General features: G+C 43.8%; 2 protein-coding genes across 2 annotated transcripts in view; both read left to right on the top strand.

The window, feature by feature from the left end:
* The window catches only part of LOC138965979 (mucin-2-like), a 33,689-nt gene extending 21,937 nt beyond the window's left edge, over positions 1-11,752 (top strand). Inside the window, exons 7-17 of the mRNA XM_070338064.1 lie at positions 1,172-2,044; positions 2,197-2,222; positions 2,449-3,015; positions 3,421-5,396; positions 6,082-6,134; positions 6,298-6,584; positions 7,234-7,808; positions 7,915-7,988; positions 8,347-8,492; positions 8,872-11,068; positions 11,122-11,752. Coding sequence (XP_070194165.1) covers positions 1,172-2,044; positions 2,197-2,222; positions 2,449-3,015; positions 3,421-5,396; positions 6,082-6,134; positions 6,298-6,584; positions 7,234-7,808; positions 7,915-7,988; positions 8,347-8,492; positions 8,872-11,068; positions 11,122-11,752 — 7,405 coding nt within the window. The remainder of the gene's footprint in view (positions 1-1,171; positions 2,045-2,196; positions 2,223-2,448; positions 3,016-3,420; positions 5,397-6,081; positions 6,135-6,297; positions 6,585-7,233; positions 7,809-7,914; positions 7,989-8,346; positions 8,493-8,871; positions 11,069-11,121) is intronic.
* A 52-nt stretch (positions 11,753-11,804) lies between these two features.
* Positions 11,805-21,826, top strand: LOC138965978 (uncharacterized). The gene is made up of 4 exons (XM_070338063.1): positions 11,805-12,272; positions 12,410-12,764; positions 19,819-20,125; positions 20,548-21,826. Exons 1-4 carry the CDS (start codon positions 11,805-11,807, stop codon positions 20,726-20,728), a joined length of 1,311 nt encoding a protein of 436 aa, XP_070194164.1. The 3' UTR covers positions 20,729-21,826.
* Positions 21,827-22,514: the final 688 nt, after the last annotated feature.

Here is a 22,514-nt window from a genome sequence, read left to right as displayed (position 1 = left end):
ATGTTAGCTTCACTTTTAAATCTTGGTCCCGTCCGAGGAGGGCCTGATATTCCCAATAGGGCTATATGTTAAGGGACACTATTATCTCTCTCTTTTGCTCTGCTAAGAGACTTTTATTATCTCTCTCTTTTGCTCTGCTAAGAGACTTTTATTATCTCTCTCTTTTGCTCTGCTAAGAGACTTTTACTATCTCTCTCTTTTGCTCTGCTAAGAGACTTTTATTATCTCTATCTTTTGCTCTGCTAAGAGACTTTTATTATCTCTCTCTTTTGCTCTGCTAAGAGACTTTTATTATCTCTCTCTTTTGCTCTGCTAAGAGACTTTTATTATCTCTCTCTTTTGCTCTGCTAAGAGACTTTTACTATCTCTCTCTTTTGCTCTGCTAAGAGACTTTTATTATCTCTCTCTTTTGCTCTGCTAAGAGACTTTTACTATCTCTCTCTTTTGCTCTGCTAAGAGACTTTTATTATCTCTCTCTTTTGCTCTGCTAAGAGACTTTTATTATCTCTCTCTTTTGCTCTGCTAAGAGACTTTTATTATCTCTCTCTTTTGCTCTGCTAAGAGACTTTTACTATCTCTCTCTTTTGCTCTGCTAAGAGACTTTTATTATCTCTCTCTTTTGCTCTGCTAAGAGACTTTTATTATCTCTTTCTTTTGCTCTGCTAAGAGACTTTTATTATCTCTCTCTTTTGCTGTGCTAAGAGACTTTTATTATCTCTCTCTTTTGCTCTGCTAAGAGACTTTTACTATCTCTCTCTTTTGCTCTGCTAAGAGACTTTTATTATCTCTCTCTTTTGCTCTGCTAAGAGACTTTTATTATCTCTCTCTTTTGCTCTGCTAAGAGACTTTTATTATCTCTCTCTTTTGCTCTGCTAAGAGACTTTTATTATCTCTCTCTTTTGCTCTGCTAAGAGACTTTTATTATCTCTCTCTTTTGCTCTGCTAAGAGACTTTATTATCTCTCTCTTTTGCTCTGCTAAGAGACTTTTATTATCTCTCTCTTTTGCTCTGCTAAGAGACTTTTATTATCTCTCTCTTTTGCTCTGCTAAGAGACTTTTATTATCTCGGAAGTAAGTCTCTTCTGACTTACAGTTGTTTCTTTTAGATAGCAAAAAAGCATAGCCAGTGAGATTAAAAGCAGTATGTCAAGGTCACACGTCTGTCTCTCAGGGTGGACCAGGACCCTGTACCCCCTGCACCGACACTCATCACCCCTACCACCACTGTAGCGACAACGACATCTGCAGCCCCTCTGGCGACCACTACAACTGAAGCACCCACTACAACAACTAAAGCCCCTACTACAACAACTGAAGTACCCACTACTACAACTGAATCCCCTACAACAACAACTGAAGCACCTACTACAACAACTGAAGCCCCTACTACAACAACTGAAGCCCCTACTACAACAACTGAAGTACCCACTACTACAACTGAAGCCGCTACTACAACAACTCAAGCCCCTACTACAACTGAAGCCCCTACTACAACAACTGAAGCCCCTACTACAACAACTGAAGCCCCTACTACTACAACGGAAGCACCTACTACAACAACTGAAGCCCCTACTACTACAACTGAAGCCCCTACTACAACTGAAGCACCTACTACAACAACTGAAGCCCCTACTACAACAACTGAAGCCCCTACTACAACAACTGAAGTACCCACTACTACAACTGAAGCCCCTACTACAACAACTGAAGCCCCTACTACAACGGAAGCCCCTACTACAACAACTGATGCCCCCACTACAACAACTGAAGCCCCTACTACAACAACTGAAGCCCCTACTACAAGAACTGAAGCCCCCACTACAACAACTGAAGCCCCTACTACAACAACTACAGCCCCTACTACAACAACTGAAGCCCCTACTACAACAACTGAAGCCCCTACTACAACAACTGAAGCCCCTACTACAACAACTGAAGCCCCTACTACAACAACTAAAGCCCCTACTACAACAACTGAAGCCCCTACTACAACAACTGACGCTCCCACTACAGCAACCGAAACCCCCACTTTAACAACTGAAGCGCCAACTACAACAACTGAAGCTTCTACTACAACAACTGAAGCCTCTACTACAACAAACATTTACACTACAACAATAGAACTCACTACAACTACCATGAAACCCACTACAACTGAAGCATCCTCAATAACCATGGAACCCACTACTACTGAAGCATCTACAACTACTATAACACCCACTGCAAGGGAACCATCTACAACTTCCATCAAACCTACTACAACTGATGCATCTACAACTACCATGAAACCCACTACAACTCAAACATCTACAACTATAATGGAACCCACTACAACTGAAGCATCTACAACTACCATGGAACCCACTACAACTGAAGCATCTACAACTACCATGAAACCCACTACAACTGAAGCATCTACAACTACCATGGAACCCACTACAACTGGAGCATCTACAACTACCATGGAACCCACTACAACTGGAGCATCTACAACTACCATGAAATCCACTACAACAGAAGCATCTACAACTACCATGGAACCCACTACAACTGGAGCATCTACAACTACCATGGAACCCACTACAACTGGAGCATCTACAACTACCATGGAACCCACTACAACTGGAGCATCTACAACTACCATGGAAGCCACTACAACTGGAGCATCTACAACTACCATGAAATCCACTACAACTAAAGCATATACAACTACCATGGAACCCACTACAAGTAAAGCATCTACAACTACCATGCAACCCACTACAACTGGAGCATCTACAACTACCATGAAACCCACTACAACAGAAGCATCTACAACTACTATGGAACCCACTACAACTGAAGCACCTCCAACTACTATGGAACCCACTACAACTGGAGCATCTACAACTACCATGGAACCCACTACAACTGGAGCATCTACAACTACCATGAAATCCACTACAACAGAAGCATCTACAACTACCATGGAACCCACTACAACTGGAGCATCTACAACTACCATGGAACCCACTACAACTGGAGCATCTACAACTACCATGGAACCCACTACAACTGGAGCATCTACAACTACCATGGAACCCACTACAACTGGAGCATCTACAACTACCATGGAACCCACTACAACTGGAGCATCTACAACTACCATGGAACCCACTACAACTGGAGCATCTACAACTACCATGGAACCCACTACAACTGGAGTATCTACAACTACCATGGAACTCACTACAACTGGAGCATCTACAACTACCATGGAACCCACTACAACTGGAGCATCTACAACTACCATGGAACCCACTACAACTGGAGCATCTACAACTACCATGGAACCCACTACAACTGGAGCATCTACAACTACCATGGAACCCACTACAACTGAAGCATCTACAACTACCATGGAACCCACTGCAACTGAAGCATCTACAACTACCATGGAACCCACTACAACTGGACCATCTACAACTACCATGAAATCCACTACAACAGAAGCATCTACAACTACCATGGAACCCACTACAACTGGAGCATCTACAACTACCATGGAACCCACTACAACTGGAGCATCTACAACTACCATGGAGCCCACTACAACTGGAGCATCTACAACTACCATGGAAGCCACTACAACTGGAGCATCTACAACTACCATGGAAGCCACTACAACTGGAGCATCTACAACTACCATGGAACCCACTACAACTAAAGCATCTACAACTACCATGGAACCCACTACAACTGGAGCATCTACAACTACCATGAAATCCACTACAACAGAAGCATCTACAACTACCATGGAACCAAGTACAACTGGAGCATCTACAACTACCATGAAATCCACTACAACAGAAGCATCTACAACTACCATGGAACCCACTACAACTGGAGCATCTACAACTACCATGGAACCCACTACAACTGGAGCATCTACAACTACCATGACATCCACTACAACAGAAGCATCTACAACTACCATGGAACCCACTACAACTGGAGCATCTACAACTACCATGGAACCCACTACAACTGGAGCATCTACAACTACCATGGAACCCACTACAACTGGAGCATCTACAACTACCATGGAGCCCACTACACCTGGAGCATCTACAACTACCATGGAACCCACTACAACTGTACCATCTACAAATACCATGAAACCCACTACAAGTAAAGCATCTACAACTACCATGCAACCCACTACAACTGGAGCATCTACAACTACCATGGAACCCACTACAACTAAAGCATCTACAACTACCATGGAACCCACTACAACTGAAACATCTACAACTACCATGGAACCCACTACAACTGGAGCATCTTCAACTACCATGGAACCCACTACAACTGGAGCATCTACAACTACCATGGAACCCCCTACAACTGGAGCATCTACAACTACCATGGAACCCACTACAACTGGAGCATCTACAACTACCATGAAATCCACTACAACAGAAGCATCTACAACTACCATGGAACCCACTACAACTGGAGCATTTACAACTAACATGAAACCCACTACAACTCGAGCATCTACAACTACCGTGGAACCCACTACAACTGGAGCATCTACAACTACTATGGAACCCACTACAACTGGACCATCTACAACTACCATGAAATCCACTACAACAGAAGCATCTACAACTACCATGGAACCCACTACAACTGGAGCATCTACAACTACCATGGAACCCACTACAACTGGAGCATCCACAACTTCCATCAAACCCACTACAACTGAAGCATCTACAACTACCATGAAACCCACTACAACTGGATCATCTACAACTACCATGGAACCCACTACAACTGAAGCATCTACAACTACCGTGAAACCCACTACGACTGAAGCATCTACAACTGCCATGGAACCCACTACAACTAAAGCATCTACAACTACCATGAAACCCACTACAACTGAAGCATCCTTAATAACCATGGAACCCACTACTACTGAAACATCTACAACTACTATAACACCCACTGAAACGGAAACATCTACAACTTCCATAAAACTCACTACAACTGATGCATCTACAACTACCATGAAACCCACTACAACTGGAGCATCTACAACTACCATGGAACCCACTACAAGTGGAGCATCTACAACTACTATAGAACCCACTACAACTGAAGCATCTACAACTACAGAAGCATCTACAACTGGAGCATCCACAACTTCCATCAAACCCACTACAACTGAAGCATCCTTAATAACCATGGAACCCACTACTACTGAAACATCTACAACTACTATAACACCCACTGAAACGGAAACATCTACAACTTCCATAAAACTCACTACAACTGATGCATCTACAACTACCATGGAACCCACTGCAACTGGAGCATCTACAACTACCATGGAACCCACTACAACTAAAGCATCTACAACTACCATGGAACCCACTACAACTAAAGCATCTACAACTACCATGGAACCCACTACAACTGGAGCATCTACAACTACCATGGAACCCACTACAACTAAAGCATCTACAACTACCATGAAACCCACTACAACTGGAGCATCTACAACTACCATGGAACCCACTACAACTAAAGCATCTACAACTACCATGAAACCCACTACAACTGGAGCATCTACAACTACCATGAAACCCACTACAACTGAAGCATCTACAACTACCATGGAACCCACTACAACTGAAACATCCTCAATAATCATGGAACCCACTACAACTGGAGCATCTACAACTACCATGAAATCCACTACAACAGAAGCATCTACAACTACCATGGAACCCACTACAACTGGAGCATCTACAACTACCATGGAACCCACTACAACTGGAGCATCTACAACTACCATGGAACCCACTACAACTGAAGCATCTACAACTACCATGAAACCCACTACAACTGAAGCATCTACAACTACCATGGAACCCACTACAACTGAAGCATCTACAACTACCATGGAACCCACTACAACTGGAGCATCTACAACTACCATGGAACCCACTACAACTGAAGCATCTACAACTACCATGAAATCCACTACAACTGGAGCATCTACAACTACTATGAAACCCACTACAACTGAAGCATCTACAACTACCATGGAACCCACTACAACTGGAGCATCTACAACTACCATGGCACCCACTACAACTGGAGCATCTACAACTACCATGAAATCCACTACAACAGAAGCATCTACAACTACCATGGAACCCACTACAACTGGAGCATCTACAACTACCATGGAACCCACTACAACTGGAGCATCTACAACTACCATGGAACCCACTACAACTGGAGCATCTACAACTACCATGGAACCCACTACAACTGGACCATCTACAACTACCATGAAATCCACTACAACAGAAGCATCTACAACTACCATGGAACCCACTACAACTGGAGCATCTACAACTACCATGAAATCCACTACAACAGAAGCATCTACAACTACCATGGAACCCACTACAACTGGAGCATCTACAACTACCATGGAACCCACTACAACTGGAGCATCTACAACTACCATGGAACCGACTACAACTGGAGCATCTACAACTACCATGGAACCCACTACAACTGGAGCATCTACAACTACCATGGAACCCACTACAACTAAAGCATCTACAACTACCATGGAACCCACTACAACTAAAGCATCTACAACTACCATGGAACCCACTACAACTGATCCATCTACAACTACGATGAAACCTTCTACAGCTGAAGCATTTACAACTACCATGAAACCCACTACAACTGAAGCATCTACAACTACTATGGATACGACTACAACTAAAGCACCTACAACTACCATGGAACCCACTACAACTGGAGCATCTACAACTACCATGAAATCCACTACAACAGAAGCATCTACAACTACCATGGAACCCACTACAACTGGAGCATCTACAACTACCATGGAACCCACTACAACTGGAGCATCTACAACTACCATGGAACCCACTACAACTGGAGCATCTACAACTACCATGGAACCCACTACAACTGGAGCATCTACAACTACCATGAAACCCACTACAACTGAACCACCTACAACTACCATGGAACCCACTACAACTGAAACATCCTCGATAATCATGGAACCCACTACAATCGAAGCATCTACAACTGCCATGGAACCCACTACAACTGACGCATCTACAACTACCATCAAACCCACTACAACTGAAGCATCTACAACTACCATGGAACCCACTACAACTGGAGCATCTACAACTACCATGGAACCCACTACAACTGGAGCATCTACAACTACCATGAAATCCACTACAACAGAAGCATCTACAACTACCATGGAACCCACTACAACTGAAGCATCTACAACTACCATGGAACCCACTACAACTGGAGCATCTACAACTACCATGGAACCCACTACAACTGGAGCATCTACAACTACCATGAAATCCACTACAACTGGAGCATCTACAACTACCATGGAACCCACTACAACTGGAGCATCTACAACTAACATGAAACCCACTACAACTCGAGCATCTACAACTACCGTGGAACCCACTACAACTAAAGCATCTACAACTACCATGAAACCCACTGCAACAGAAGCATCTACAACTACCATGGAACCCACTACAACTGGAGGATCTACAACTACCATGAAATCCACTACAACAGAAGCATCTACAACTACCATGGAACCCACTACAACTGGAGCATCTACAACTACCATGGAACCCACTACAACTGGAGCATCTACAACTACCATGAAATCCACTACAACAGAAGCATCTACAACTACCATGGAACCCACTACAACTGGAGCATCTACAACTACCATGGAACCCACTACAACTGGAGCATCTACAACTACCATGGAACCCACTACAACGAAAGCATCTACAACTACCATGAAACCCACTACAACAGAAGCATCTACAACTACCATGGAGCCCACTACAACTGGAGCATCTACAACTACCATGGAACCCACTACAACTGAAGCATCCTCAATAACCATGGAACCCACTACTACTGAAGCATCTACAACTACTATAACACCCACTGAAACGGAAACATCTACAACTTCCATAAAACTCACTACAACTGATGCATCTACAACTACCATGAAACCCACTACAACTGGAGCATCTACAACTACCATGGAACCCACTACAACTGAAACATCTACAACTACCATGAAACCCACTACAACTGGAGCATCTACAACTACCATGGAACCCACTACAACTGGAGCATCTACAACTACCATGGAACCCACTACAACTGGAGCATCTACAACTACCATGGAACCCACTACAACTGGAGCATCTACAACTACCATGAAATCCACTACAACAGAAGCATCTACAACTACCATGGAACCCACTACAACTGGAGCATCTACAACTACCATGGAACCCACTACAACTGGAGCATCTACAACTACCATGAAATCCACTACAACAGAAGCATCTACAACTACCATGGAACCCACTACAACTGGAGCATCTACAACTACCATGGAACCCACTACAACTGGAGCATCTACAACTACCATGGAACCCACTACAACTGGAGCATCTACAACTACCATGGAACCCACTACAACTGGAGCATCTACAACTACCATGAAACCCACTACAACTGAAGCATCTACAACTACCATGGAACCCACTACAACTAAAGCATCTACAACTACCATGAAACCCACTGCAACAGAAGCATCTACAACTACCATGGAACCCACTACAACTGGAGCATCTACAACTACCATGGAACCCACTACAACTGGAGCATCTACAACTACCATGAAACCCACTACAACTGAAGCATCTACAACTACCATGGAACCCACTACAACTGGAGCATCTACAACTACCATAGAACCCACTACAACTGGAGCATCTACAACTACCATGAAACCCACCACAACTGAAGCATCTACAGCTACCATGAAACTCACTACAGCTAAAGCATCTCCAACTACCATGGAACCGACTACAACTGAAGCACATACAACTACCATGGAACCCACTACAACTGAAGCATCTACAACTACCGTAGAACCCACTGCAACTGAAGCTTCGACAACTACCATGAAACCCACTACAACTGAAACATCTACAACTACCATGAAACCCACTACAACTGAAGCATCTACAACTACCATGAAACCGACTTCAATTAAAGCATCTACAACTACCATGAAACCCACTACAAATGAAAAATCTACAAATACCATAAAACCCACTACAACTGAAGCATCTACAACTACCATGAAACCCACTACAACTGAAACATCTACCACTACCATGGAACCGACTACAACTGAAGCACATACAACTACCATGGAACCGACTACAACTGAAGCGTCTACAACTAATATGAAACCCACAAGAACTGAATCATCTAGAACTAGCATGGAACCCACTACCACAGAAACATCTACAACTACCATGGAACCCACTACAACTGAAACATCAACAACTACCATGACACCGACTAGAACTAAAGCATCTACAACTACCATGAAACCCACTACAACTGAAACATCTACAACTACCATGAAACCGACTAGAACTGAAGCATCTACAACTACCATGAAACCCACTACAACTAAAGCATCTACAACTACCATGGAACCCACTGCAAGGGAAACATCTACAACTACCATGAAACCCACTACAACTGAAGCATCTACAACTACCATGAAACCCACTACAACTGAAGCATCTACAACTACCATGAAACCCACTACAACTGAAGCATCTACAACTACCGTGGAACCCACCACAATTGAAGCACCTACAACTACTATGAAACCTACCACAACTGAAGCACCTAAAACTTCTGTGGAATCCATTACAACTCAAGCATCTACAACTACCATGAAACCCACTACAACTAAAGCATCTCCAACTACCATGAAACTCACAACAACTGAAGCAACTAAAACTACCATGAAACCCACTACAACTGAAACATCTACAACTACCATGAAACCCACTGCAACTAAAGCATCTACAACTACCATGGAACCCACTACTACTGAAGCATCGATAACTACCATGAAACCCACTACAACTGAAACATCTACAACTACCATGGAACAGACTATAACTGAAACATCTACAACTACCATGGAACAGACTATAACTGCAGCGTCTACAACTACCATAAAACCCACAAGAACTGAATCATCTAGAACTACCATGAAACCCACTACAACTAAAGCATCCACAACTACCATTGAACCCACTACAACTGAAACATCTACAACTACCATGGAACCCACTACAACTGAAGCATCAACGACTACCATTGAACCCACTACCACAGAAACATCTACAATTACCATGGAACCCACTACAACTAAAGCATCCACAACTACCATGGAACCGACTACAACTGAAGCGTCTACAACTAATATGAAACTCACAAGAACTGAAACATCTACAACTACCATGGAACAGACTATAACTGCAGCGTCTACAACTACCATAAAACCCACAAGAACTGAATCATCTAGAACTACCATGAAACCCACTACAACTAAAGCATCCACAACTACCATTGAACCCACTACAACTGAAACATCAACAACTACCATGAAACCGACTAGAACTGAAGCATCTACAACTACCATGAAACCCACTGCAAGGGAAACATCTACAACTACCATGAAACCCACTACAACTGAAGCATCTACAACTACCATGGAACCCACCACAATTGAAGCATCTACATCTATTATGGAACCCACTACAACTTCAGCACCTACATCTATCATGGAACCCACTACAACTTCAGCACCTTCATCTATTATGGAACCCACTACAACTTCAGCACCTACATCTATTATGGAACCCACTACAACTTCAGCACCTACATCTATTATGGAACCCACTACAACTTCAGCACCTACATCTATTATGGAACCCACTACAACTTCAGCACCTACATCTATTATGGAACCCACTACAACTTCAGCTCCTACATCTATCATGGAACCCACTACAACTTCAGCACCTACATCTATTATGGAACCCACTACAACTTCAGCACCTACATCAGCAACATCGTTCACTTCAACTGCAGCAACCATTAACACGACAGCGTTTACTATAACTTCAGCACCCACAACAACTGCAGCACTCACAACTACTTCAACACCCTCTACAACTACAACACCAACTGCAGCACTCACTACAACTTCTGCACCCACTACAACCTCAACACCAACTGCAACAACTGCAGCACTCGCTACAACTTCAGAACCCACTGCAACTGTAGCACCTATTACAATTTCAGCACCCACTTCAACAACTGCAGCATTCACAACAACTTCAGCACCCACTACAACTTCAGCACCCACAACAACTGCAGCATTCACAACAACTTTAGCACCCACTACAACTTTAGCACCCGCTACAACTTCAGCACTCACTACAATTGCAGCACCCACCACAACTTTAGCACCTACTACAACAACTGCAGCACCTGCTACAACTTCAGCACCTTCTATAACAACTGTAGCACCTACTACAACAACTGCAGCACCTACTACAACAACTGCAGCACCTACTACAACAACTGCAGCACCTGCTACAACTTCAGCACCTTCTATAACAACTGTAGCACCTACTACAACTTCAACACTCACTACAACTTCAGCACCTACTACAACAACTGCAGCACTCACAACAACTTCAGCACCCACTACAACGGAAACATCTACAACTACCATAGAACCCACTACAACTGAAACATCTACAACTACCATAGAACCCACTACAACTGAAACACCTACAACTACTATGGAACCCACTACAACAGAAACACCTGCAACCATTATGGAACCCACTACAACGGAAGCAACTAAAACTACCATGGAACTCACTACAACTGAAGCATCTACAACTACTTTGAAAACCACTACAACTAAAGCATCTACAACTACCATGGAATCCACTACAACTTCAGCACCCACTACAACTTCAGCACCCACTATAATTTCAGCACCTTCCACAACTTTAACACCCAGTACAACAACTGCAGCACCTTCTAAAACTTCAGCACCCACTACAACTTCAGCATCTATTACAACAACTGCGGCATTCACAACGACTTTACCAGCCACTACAACAACTTCAGCACTCACTACAACTTCAGCACCCACTACAACTTCAGCACCCACTACACCTTCAAGTCGCACCACAACTTTAGCACCCACCACAACAACTGCAGCACCTACTACAAATTCAGCACCCACTACAATAACTGCAGTACTCACAACTTCAGCACCCACTACAACTTCAGTACCCACTGCAACTTCAACACCCACTACAACAACTGCAGCACTTACAACAACTTCAGCACCCACTACAACTGCAGCACCCACTGCAACTTCAGCACCCACTAGAACAACTGCAGCACTCACAACAACTTCAGCACCCATTACAACTTCACCACGAACTACAACAACTTCACCTACTACAACTTCAGCACCCTCCACAACTTCAGCACCCACCACAGCTTCAACGCCCAATACAACTGCAGCACCCAATACAACTGCAGCACCTACTACAACAACTGCAGCACCTACTACACATTCTGCACACACTACACTACCGATGACGTGCTTGCTACAGAATCAGCACTCCTTATTACAAGGACAGCTCCAGCAACTATAGAACCCACAGCTGCAGCACCCAACAGAACAGTCAACGCAACAACAGAGATGGCAAATGCGGGAGACTCCAGGTCTACAACGAAAGGTGCAAATGTTGGGTGTAGCTTCATGAGGTGTGCACAGAAGTAGAAGAATCTGGCCCTTCTCTAGTGTTGCTGCTTTGCTGGGTTTTTGCTTTGAGCTACATCTGCTCCATGCGAGCAAGAAGAGTGTGAGTGCTTCTTGCAATGTTTTGCCGGTCATTGATTTGCTTTGAGCTGTATAGCTACATCATGTGCATATAGGGAGAATGAAAACATGTTGATCTTCCTCACACCGTGGATTTGCTTTGGGGTGCTTTTTCTTGTAGGGGTACTGCTGTTGTCTGAATTTGCTTTGGTATGCTTTATTCAGTTGGATGCTACTATTGTTAAGTTTTGGTTTATGCAACTCGTCGGTTTTGGGCAAGCATACAGAAAAGTCATCAGTATTTTTATTCTAGTGTACAATTTGACTCCTACAGTCATCGTGGGCGTTACTGCCCCTGGGTTTTCCTCTTCTCAAGGCTGCACTGTTTCCTGAAATATTCAAATGCGAGCGAAAGTGAGTTTTTGTAAAAGCAACAAGTGCAAACCTGGTATCACACAGCAAGCCGTGTAGTATTCTGTTTATCCTACATCCTATACCTGCGTGCCTTCTACCTCAAACTTCCAGACGGAGTCGAAGTATCCAAATTGAAGACGCGTCTTCTTGAACCTCAATCTCTTCGAGAGTGAAATCTCTTGACGCCAAATGCAAAAATACTAAACGCCACAGTAGGAAATCTACCGTCTAGTGTAAATTCTCAACATTCTTACTGAGGAAACAACAAAGTGTTTCGAGCAAAAGTTTGTCTCGGTGAATTGGTTATCATAAGCAGTGGAAAATTCCTTCTGATGTCCCTGTCGACCTCATTTACATGATATACACACATGTGAAGAGATGGTTTGTTTATGACACTGGTGGTCTCTCTCACGTATATAGGATAACAGTCCTTTCATTTGTCATGTCACCCACCAATGCAGGCACCACTAGAAAGCATTTTCTTTTAATTCTTTTTATCCAATAATAGTTCAATCAGTTTGCAAGCTTTAGTAATGCTTTTAACAATGCAGCGCAAGCATGATAGAGGTAGCAGTAACGGATCCAAAATGGTTAACAGCCGCTAAAAACGGGTTACTTTTGCTTCCACAATGCGGTGTTGTAAGTTCATGCTATGCTTTTATTCCTTGTTTCAGCTGCCCGGACGTAGGCTGTTCCATAATTATTTAGAATCTCAGAAACGGAAACACATAATTATCAACAATCTAACAAGGCCATTTTCTAGACCAATCCCCAGCTAGCAAGCTTTCGTCGGCCGACTGACGATTTCAGTCGGGTGACGTCGTCATATGTCGTGTGTCGTCGTCCGTTGTCGCGCCGATACCGTTTGACTGTGTATAAATGTACGTAATAAACCCCGACATCGGCCCGACGCAATGTTGCTGTCGATAAAATTATGCAGAGTTACGGGAGATAACAAATTGATGATCATTATTTTAACATTTGTTACGTCCCCTGTTCAAGCGTCGGTCCAGCAACGGCGTGACATTATGAGACTGACCATGCAAATGCGAAACTAAATTATTCATATTTGTTGACTTTTTCACATAGGAGTAGGATAATTAATTGTAAGTTTTATTTGCATATTTGCAATCAAATACAGCATGAGCTCAAATCATGAGTTTTACATTTTAAAAATACGCCATCATTTACTTGAAATATTCAAATAGCTTTCCTTACGGTAAACAAGATTGAGTGTGCAAATGGCTGCTGCTTTCCCGCGTGAGCGAATTTTATTTGTTTTCTTAGTTCAAGTTAATATCGAAAGAAGAGACATTTTTGGGAATGTTGGACAGCACATTGATGATATGTTATCCGAGACGAATGTCGCCTCGGGATCTCAATCTGAGTGCTGGTCCCAGTGCCACGTGGTGGCGGTGAGAATAGTTGTGTAGCCAGTGAGTCAGGCTCTTGGCAATGACAATCAGATTCAGACGTCAACTCGAGGACAACCGACGGATGGAGCGAGTAAGTGATTTCGGTTTTTTTTGGCTCTCAATGTTAGTTTTGCTGTTACAGTGAGGGGGGGGGGGGGAGTACATACTGCTGTATCTTATTCTGTATATGTAGATGTAGGTGTGTTTTGTCCTGTTACAGTGGGGGAGGGGGGTGTTGTACACACTGCTGTAAATATAGATGTAGGTGTGTTTTGTCTTGTTACAGTGGGGGGGGGGGGGGGGGGGTGTGTGTACATACTGCTGTAGATGTAGGTGTGTATTGTCCTGTTACAGGGGGGGGGGGGTAACATACTTCTGTAGCTGTAGGGGGAGGGGGGGTACATACTGCAGTAGTTGTTGGTGATTTTTGCACTGTTACACTGGGGGGGGGGGGGGGGGGTGGAGTACATACTGCTGAATCTGTAGCTGTAAGTGTGGTTTGCACTGTTACACTTGGGGGGGGGGGGGGGTGTACATACTGATGTATCTGTAGCTGTAGGTGTGACGTGTATTGCATTGTAACACTTGGGGTGGGGGGGGGGGGTGTACATACTGATCTATCTGTAGCTGGTGGTGTGTTTTGCACTGTTACACACTTGGGGGGGGGGGGGGTGTACATACTAACTGCTGAATCTGTAGCTGTATGTGTGTTCTGCACAGTGACACTGGGGGGGGGGGGAGGGGGTTGTACATACTGCTGAATCTGTAGCTGTAGGTGTGTTTTGTACTGTTACACTTGGGGGGGGGGGGGGGTGTGCATACTGATGTATATGCTTGGCGCTGGTGGACAATATTCACTTTTTTGGCCAAAAACACACTTTTTTGGCCAAAAACGTACATTATTGGCCAAAAAGTGTGTTTATGGCCAAAAACATGTTTTGGCCAAAACTTTTAAGTGCAAAGTTTTGGCCAAAAAAATATTTGGCCAAATCTAAAACATTTGGCCAAATCTTCATTTTTTTGGCCAAATGTTTTAGATTTGGCCAAATCTTTTTTTGGCCAAAACTTTTGCATTGAAAGTTTTGGCCAAAAAATAGTTTTGGCCAAAACTTCATTTTTTGGCCAAATCTTTGAGTACCCCTTGGCGCTGATAGACAATATTCATTTTTTTGGCCAAAAACGCCAGTTTTGGCCAAAAAAGCAAAGTTTTGGCCAAAAAAGTATACTTTTGGCCAAAAACGCCAGTTTTGGCCAAAAACGCCAGTTTTGGCCAAAACCGCCAGTTTTGGCCAAAACCACCAGTTTTGGCCAAAAAAGCAAAGTTTTGGCCAAAAAAGTATAGTTTTGGCCAAAAACGCCAGTTTTGGCCAAAAAAGTGTGTTTTTGGCCAAAATAGTGAATATTGTCCACCAGCGCCAAGCTGCTTGGCGCTGGTGGACAATATTCACTTTTTTTGCCAAAAACACACTTTTTTGGCCAAAAACGTACATTTTTGGCCAAAAAAGCAAAGTTTTGGCCAAAAAAGTATAGTTTCGGCCAAAAACGCCAGTTTTGGCCAAAACCGCCAGTTTTGGCCAAAACCGCCAGTTTTGGCCAAAAAAGTGCGTTTTTGGCCAAAAAAGTGAATATTGTTCACCAGCGCCAAGCTGCTTGGCGCTGGTGGACAATATTCACTTATTTTGCCAAAAACACACTTTTTTGGCCAAAATTGGCGGTATTGGCCAAAAAAGCAAAGTTTTGGCCAAAAAAGCAAAGTTTTGGCCAAAAAGAGATTTGGCCAAAAAAGTGAATATTGTCCACCAGCGCCAGCAAATACAAAAGATTTTGCCAAAAAAAGATTTGGCCAAACAAAAAAGATTTGGCCAAAAAGTGAAGATTTGGCCAAATCTTTTTTGTTTGGCCAAATCTTTTTTTGGCCAAATCTTTTTGTGGCAGAAGTTTGGCCAAATCTCCCGTTTTAGCTAACATAAACAGTTTTGGCCAAAACTTTTACATAGAAAGTTTTGGCCCAAAAAAAGTTATAGCCAAATCTATTTTATTTGGCCAAATGTGTGGGTTGTTTTGGCCAAATCTTTGTCTTTTTTGGCCAAAACTGGCGGTTTTTGCCAAAAAAAGTGAATATTGTCCACCAGCGCCAAGCATAGATGTAACTAGCTGAAGCTGTAGGTGTGTTATGTACTGTTACAGTAGGGGGAGGGGGGGGGGGGATGAACATACTGCTGTTTTTGTAGCTGTTGGTGTGTTTTGCACACAGGGGGGGGGGGGGGGGGGGATTGGGGTTGTATACTGCTGTATCTGTAGCTCTAGGTGTGTTTTGCGCTCTACACGAGGGAAGGGGGTGGAGTGTTGTATGTTTGGTACTGTTACAGTGGTGGCAGCGGGGGGAGGGGGATGTACATAATTCTGAATCTGTAGCTGTAAATGAGTTTTGTACTGTTACAGTGGTGGCGGGGGGGGTTGGGGGTTGTACATACTACTGTAGCTGTAGGTGTGTTTTGCACTGTTACTAAGGGGGAGGGGAGGTGTACATACTGCTGTAGCTGTAGCTGTAAGTAATTTTTGCACTGTTACACTTGGGGGGTTGTATATACTGCTGAATCTGTTGCTGTAGGTGTGTTTTATACTGTAATACTGAGGGGGGGGGGGGGTGTATACGGCTGTATCTGTAGCTGTAGGTGTGTTTTGTACTGTTACAGTGAGGGCGGTAGGGGCGGGGGGTTCTACATACTGCTGTATCTCTAGCTGGTGATTTGTTTTGCACTGTTACACTGGGGGGGGGGGGGGGGTGTACACACTGCTGTATCTGTAGGTTTGTTTGCAACTGTAACACTGGGGGGAGGGGGGGTTATACTGCTGTAGCTGTAGCTGTAAGTGAATTTTGCACTGTTACACTTGGGGGGGGGGGGGTGGTGGTGGTACATACTGCTGTATCTGTAGCTGCACCCAGCCAGCAAGACATTAGCGGCCGATAGTCGGCCGAACACCCTTCAAAAAGTCGGGCAGGTGACGTCAAAAGATACGACGCGGGTGTTGGCCCGACTAACTTTTGCAAAGAGGCAACGAGGCGGCCGACAGGCGGCCGAACACCTGTACTATGGCGGCACGCATCCGGTCCGATGTTAATCGGCCCGATGGCTTGTTGGACCTGCGGCCCGACACCTTATGCCGACATCGTCCCGATGTCTTCCCGCTGAAATCGATATCTTCCCGATGTCGGCATAAGGTGTCGGACCGCAGGTCAAACAAGTCATCGGGCCGATTAACATCGGACCGGATGCGTGCCGCCATAGTGCAGGTGTTCGGCCGCCTATCGGCCGCATCGTTGCCTCTTTGCAAAAGTTAGTCGGGCCAACACCCGCGTCGTATGTTTTGACGTCACCGGCCCGACTTTTTGAAGGGTGTTCGGCCGATTATCGGCCGCTAATGTCTTGCTGGCTGGGTCCTTTCCCAGCCGACACCCAACTGGCCATCCTCTCAAATGTTCTCATGCAGGCCTGGGACCACGTGACATCAGCTATACCTGGTATGGCCCTCGTGAAGTCTCGGACAGAGTCTTCAGGGCTCTCAGACCGTGTTTCCGCGGTTATTTCTTAAAATCCGAGAACAGGCTGAACTAGCATGGGGACATGTCAAGAAAATAGGGTGGATGCAACCAGCAGCAGTGCTCCCTTTGGTGCCAAGAAATCTGTTGTCACAAAGGCAGCACACACAGGTGCGTTGTCATGTTACAGCATAAGCCCTCGAATACCCGTGTTTGGACGGTGTTTGTGCCAAGCCTCGAATATTTTCGACCATTAGTGGTGGACACAGCAGTCAGACGTGACGGTATGCCTGTCCTCAAGAGTCACAGTATTAAAATACCTTGATCTAGCGACGAAAGATTCACAACATTTTTTAGGGCTTCTTGTTATTTGAACTTTGCAGGGGTTGGGTCACCTGGTTAAACACCCGAACAGACGACAGTTGTTTGGTTTCAGATTGGAACTTATTAACCCAGGTTTCGTCACCACTGACAATATTCCATGTTGATTTGGACAAGCCATTGTTGATTACTTTTAAGTATTGTCAGGCAACACTCTGCCCTACCCCTCTTTTTCCCCGTCACTAGGTTCATGAGGTACCCAACCGGCAAATCGCTTTGGGGCCATTAAGTATTTGTGTAAGATCTTTTCAAATGCAGAGCTTTTAATGCCAAGGGCATATTGCATCTCCCTAAATATAATTAAGTGATCTTCTCTTATTATCTGTTCAACAGCGCCAATGTTTTCGAGGATAACGGATGAAATGAATAGACCAGGGTGGGTATCATTTTCGAGGCTCCGTCTACCCGGCTTGAAATTGCTGTACCAGTTTAACACCACGGCTCTACAAAGAGCGTTCATCCTAAAACATTTCATCACACTTTCATGCAAATCGGCCTCTTTTAACCCTTAGTTTGTAGTTATTGTAAGTTATCTGTCCGAAATCGCGAATTTGAGCTTCATGACGCAATTTCGTGCATTGTGCGGTGAGTCCCGAGTCGACCATATGAAAACGACATAACTCTGGAACTTCATTTTTTGTGTCAAGCCTCACAAAAGTCTATTATTTGACGGCATGTTTTTGTATTTAACGCCAAATTGCCAGGAGCCTGGATTCTAAATAATAATGGAACAGCCCTCGTAATGATACACGAAAAGGTATCAAATAAAAGGTGACAAGACATAAAATATTACATATCAAAATCGGTGTCGTAATTTAGTAAGCTTTTGAGCAAAAGAAAAATGACATGATCCAAGCATAGCTACTTGTTAAAAATGGTGTAATGCCGTGCTCACATTTAACAATGATGACATGATTTCTGCGTGGAGCAGAGTTTTGAGAAATGAAACATAACTTCCGACAAGACATTACAGGTCTTTTGCATTTTGAGAAGCTGGTGTCACCTCAAGATGCATGTTCTCAGTTGTCTGTATGAAAATACGTAATGAGTAGATAGACGAATATGCAATCAATTTGACTTTAATGTGATTTATGATTTTCATATTGTGTGGATTTTGTAAAGCTTTAATTTACCATTCATGCTCTTTCTTGTTTTACAGTTTTGGTTTTTGATTTAACTTTTGCATTGCTTATCATCTTTCCAAAATGTCTTCATTTCAGGCAATGCAGCATCCGAAGAGAGTGAAAGTGGACTTTCTGACAAACAAATCAGCTTTTACGCAGGGCTTGGGGCGCTTGGTGGTGTACTTTTAATCATCATTATGGCATGCGGGGTGTACGGAAAAGTCATGTCGAAGCGCCAGGCTAGGAAAAAAACCTTTAATAAGGAACAACACCGACACTACCTCAACGAGACGGAAAAAGCGCGTAACAACGAAGGTGGAGATCCCAAGCCATCCAACGCTGAAAGGGACCAAATCGACAAAGGAAAACAAGATTTAGTCGACATTGAAGAGCAAAAAATAAGGTTTGTTTGTTTATATCTCTTTGTTTCAACTGATGCTCTTTGTTCCATCTGGTTGTCCACATTTGTATCGACATAGTTATGGGGAACACTAGTTACAAGGACACACAGACATGGGTATGCTGACAGACAGACAGACAAACAGACGTAGACAGACAGACAGACAGACAGAGATACAGACACACTCGGACACACACCTGAGACACAGACACACACGTGCGTACATGCATGCACACACATGAACACACACATGAACACACACACACACACACACACAAACTCTCTCTCTCTCTCTCTCTCTCTCTCGCTCTGTGAAATACTCACTTAACTCCACCAAAGTTTATATAAGATTTGTTGCATTCCTTCGTTTAATACACATTGTGTTTCCTTGTTCTATTGAGGTCTCTCCCACCGTTCTTTTACAGGATTCCCGCTCCAGATTACCCGCCTGATCTCACACCCGAGTTCCATCAAGCTATCGCCATTCGTATGGGACCACTGGCCATGCACCAACGGGAACCGTACCAGCAGCCCGACTCCTTCGGCTCGTCGACCAGCCTTTCTCACACGAAACAGTTAAGGTGGTGGAATGTTCTGTCACCTTAAGCCCGTGTCGTCTGGGATTTTTTGTCGACCTTTTAACCTTCGCCCGACCTTTTAACCTTCGCCCGACCGGGTTATCGACTACACCCGGAAGAAACCCGGCGTGGGGCCGTGCGAACCCATGCTTCTCAAAGAAGGAAAAATATGCATACCCTTCCGTAGACCCATGCTTTCCAAAGAAGCAAAAACGTGCATCCCCTTCCGTAGACGCCGTGGTTAAATTTCCGCGAGAAGTAATTAAATTAAATCATTAATTTAGTTATTACCGTGCGGACTAAAGCTTCTCAAAAAAGGAAAAACGTGAATACCCTTCTGTAGACGTCGTGGGGCCGTGTGGACCCACATAACTTCGCTCCACGCGACTTGCTTATTAACTCCAAAATTAAACAGATCGTAGGAAATGGTGTTTAGAGCCAAGGTTTCAAGGTTTTATGTCGGCTTTAGGCCCATAGGGCATTTAAGCAAACCTGAAGGTTTGTGACTTCTCTCCCTAGTTTTTTTTATGTAAGTTCCTTCAGTTTGAGAAACATGGGTCCGCCGCACGGCCCCACGATGTCTTCCGTGTGTAGTCTAAATTTGACCTTTGTTTTTTTAATTACTTCTCGCTGAAATTTAATGATCTTTTATGACATGAGCTTTTTAGGTGTATGAGGCATTCTTAAAAGCTCATTAAAAAATTCCAACTGGTTTAAGAGATATTTGCAATTTTCTTCTGGGTCCACACGGACCCACGACGACCGGCGAAGGTTAAGGCGGTTCACACCCCAGTAGGAGTGGAGTGAGAGAGAAAAAAAAAAACAAGAAAAAAACCCTGCTGTCTTTCGTTCAATATCAAACTTATTTAATTTTGTGATGGGGATGCGCACTGTAGCATCTGTAGAATTTTATTTCTTGGTCAAATAGTGCAACGTAACATGCACATTTTTTCGGCTGTGATACTGAGAAAGGCATTATATATAATGTCCCTTTATGTTGAGACTTGGTTTGTGTTGTGTTTTATACATGTATATTATAAACACATTGTTAGCTTAAATTAAAATTTTACTTGGTACTTACAGGTACTAGGTTCTCCGGCACAGTAAAAAGTTCATATAATGGTGATACCTAGTGAAGTTTTGTATATATATGCGAGAAGGTGTCACCATCATCATCATCACCATCGTCATCATCATCAGTATGCACCATCATCATCATCATCCACTTGACTGAGACAGTCGTCGGGGGAACTTGATGGCAGAAGAGGCACTTCTCCAGGCTGTTTCTGTTCGGGGCCGTCGACAGAAGATCAAGAAAGCCCATCAGATCTGTGTCCATTCTTTCACGTTGTCGGGCCAGCTCTTTCGTTGTCTCCCGCGTCTGCGTCCTTCTTCGATGGTGCCTTGCAGTATAGTTTTGCCTTTTGGAGAGAGTGTCATGCCTTGTGGCGTGGCCAAGCCAACTTACGTGGCTCGATCTCATAAACAAAGGGAAGTAAGCACTCGAAATGCATGCATGTGCAATAGAGTAAGTCAGTGAGATCGAGTTATTCGGAACCATTCTCCTAGCACCTGAGAGAATAAGAAGCATTGACATGAACAAGCGACTTTCATCCTCGGGATTTTTCGACTTTCCGTCGATTGAGAGTTGTAAGGATAGGTTCTCGTCGCACGATACTCGTAGAAATGTGTACCTACTGTGAACAAAGTGCACAGCAAGATGGTAGCCATCACCAGCATTAACCTATTTCCTAACGCCATTCACAGCAACATGTGTGTGTGTGTGTGTGTGTGTGTGTGTGCCCATGCGAGCA

Source organism: Littorina saxatilis, linkage group LG5 (assembly GCF_037325665.1).
Source record: "Littorina saxatilis isolate snail1 linkage group LG5, US_GU_Lsax_2.0, whole genome shotgun sequence".
Lineage (NCBI taxonomy): Eukaryota > Metazoa > Mollusca > Gastropoda > Littorinimorpha > Littorinidae > Littorina > Littorina saxatilis.
Note: the sequence above shows the minus strand (reverse complement) of the source record. Positions and strands in the feature narration are given on the sequence as shown.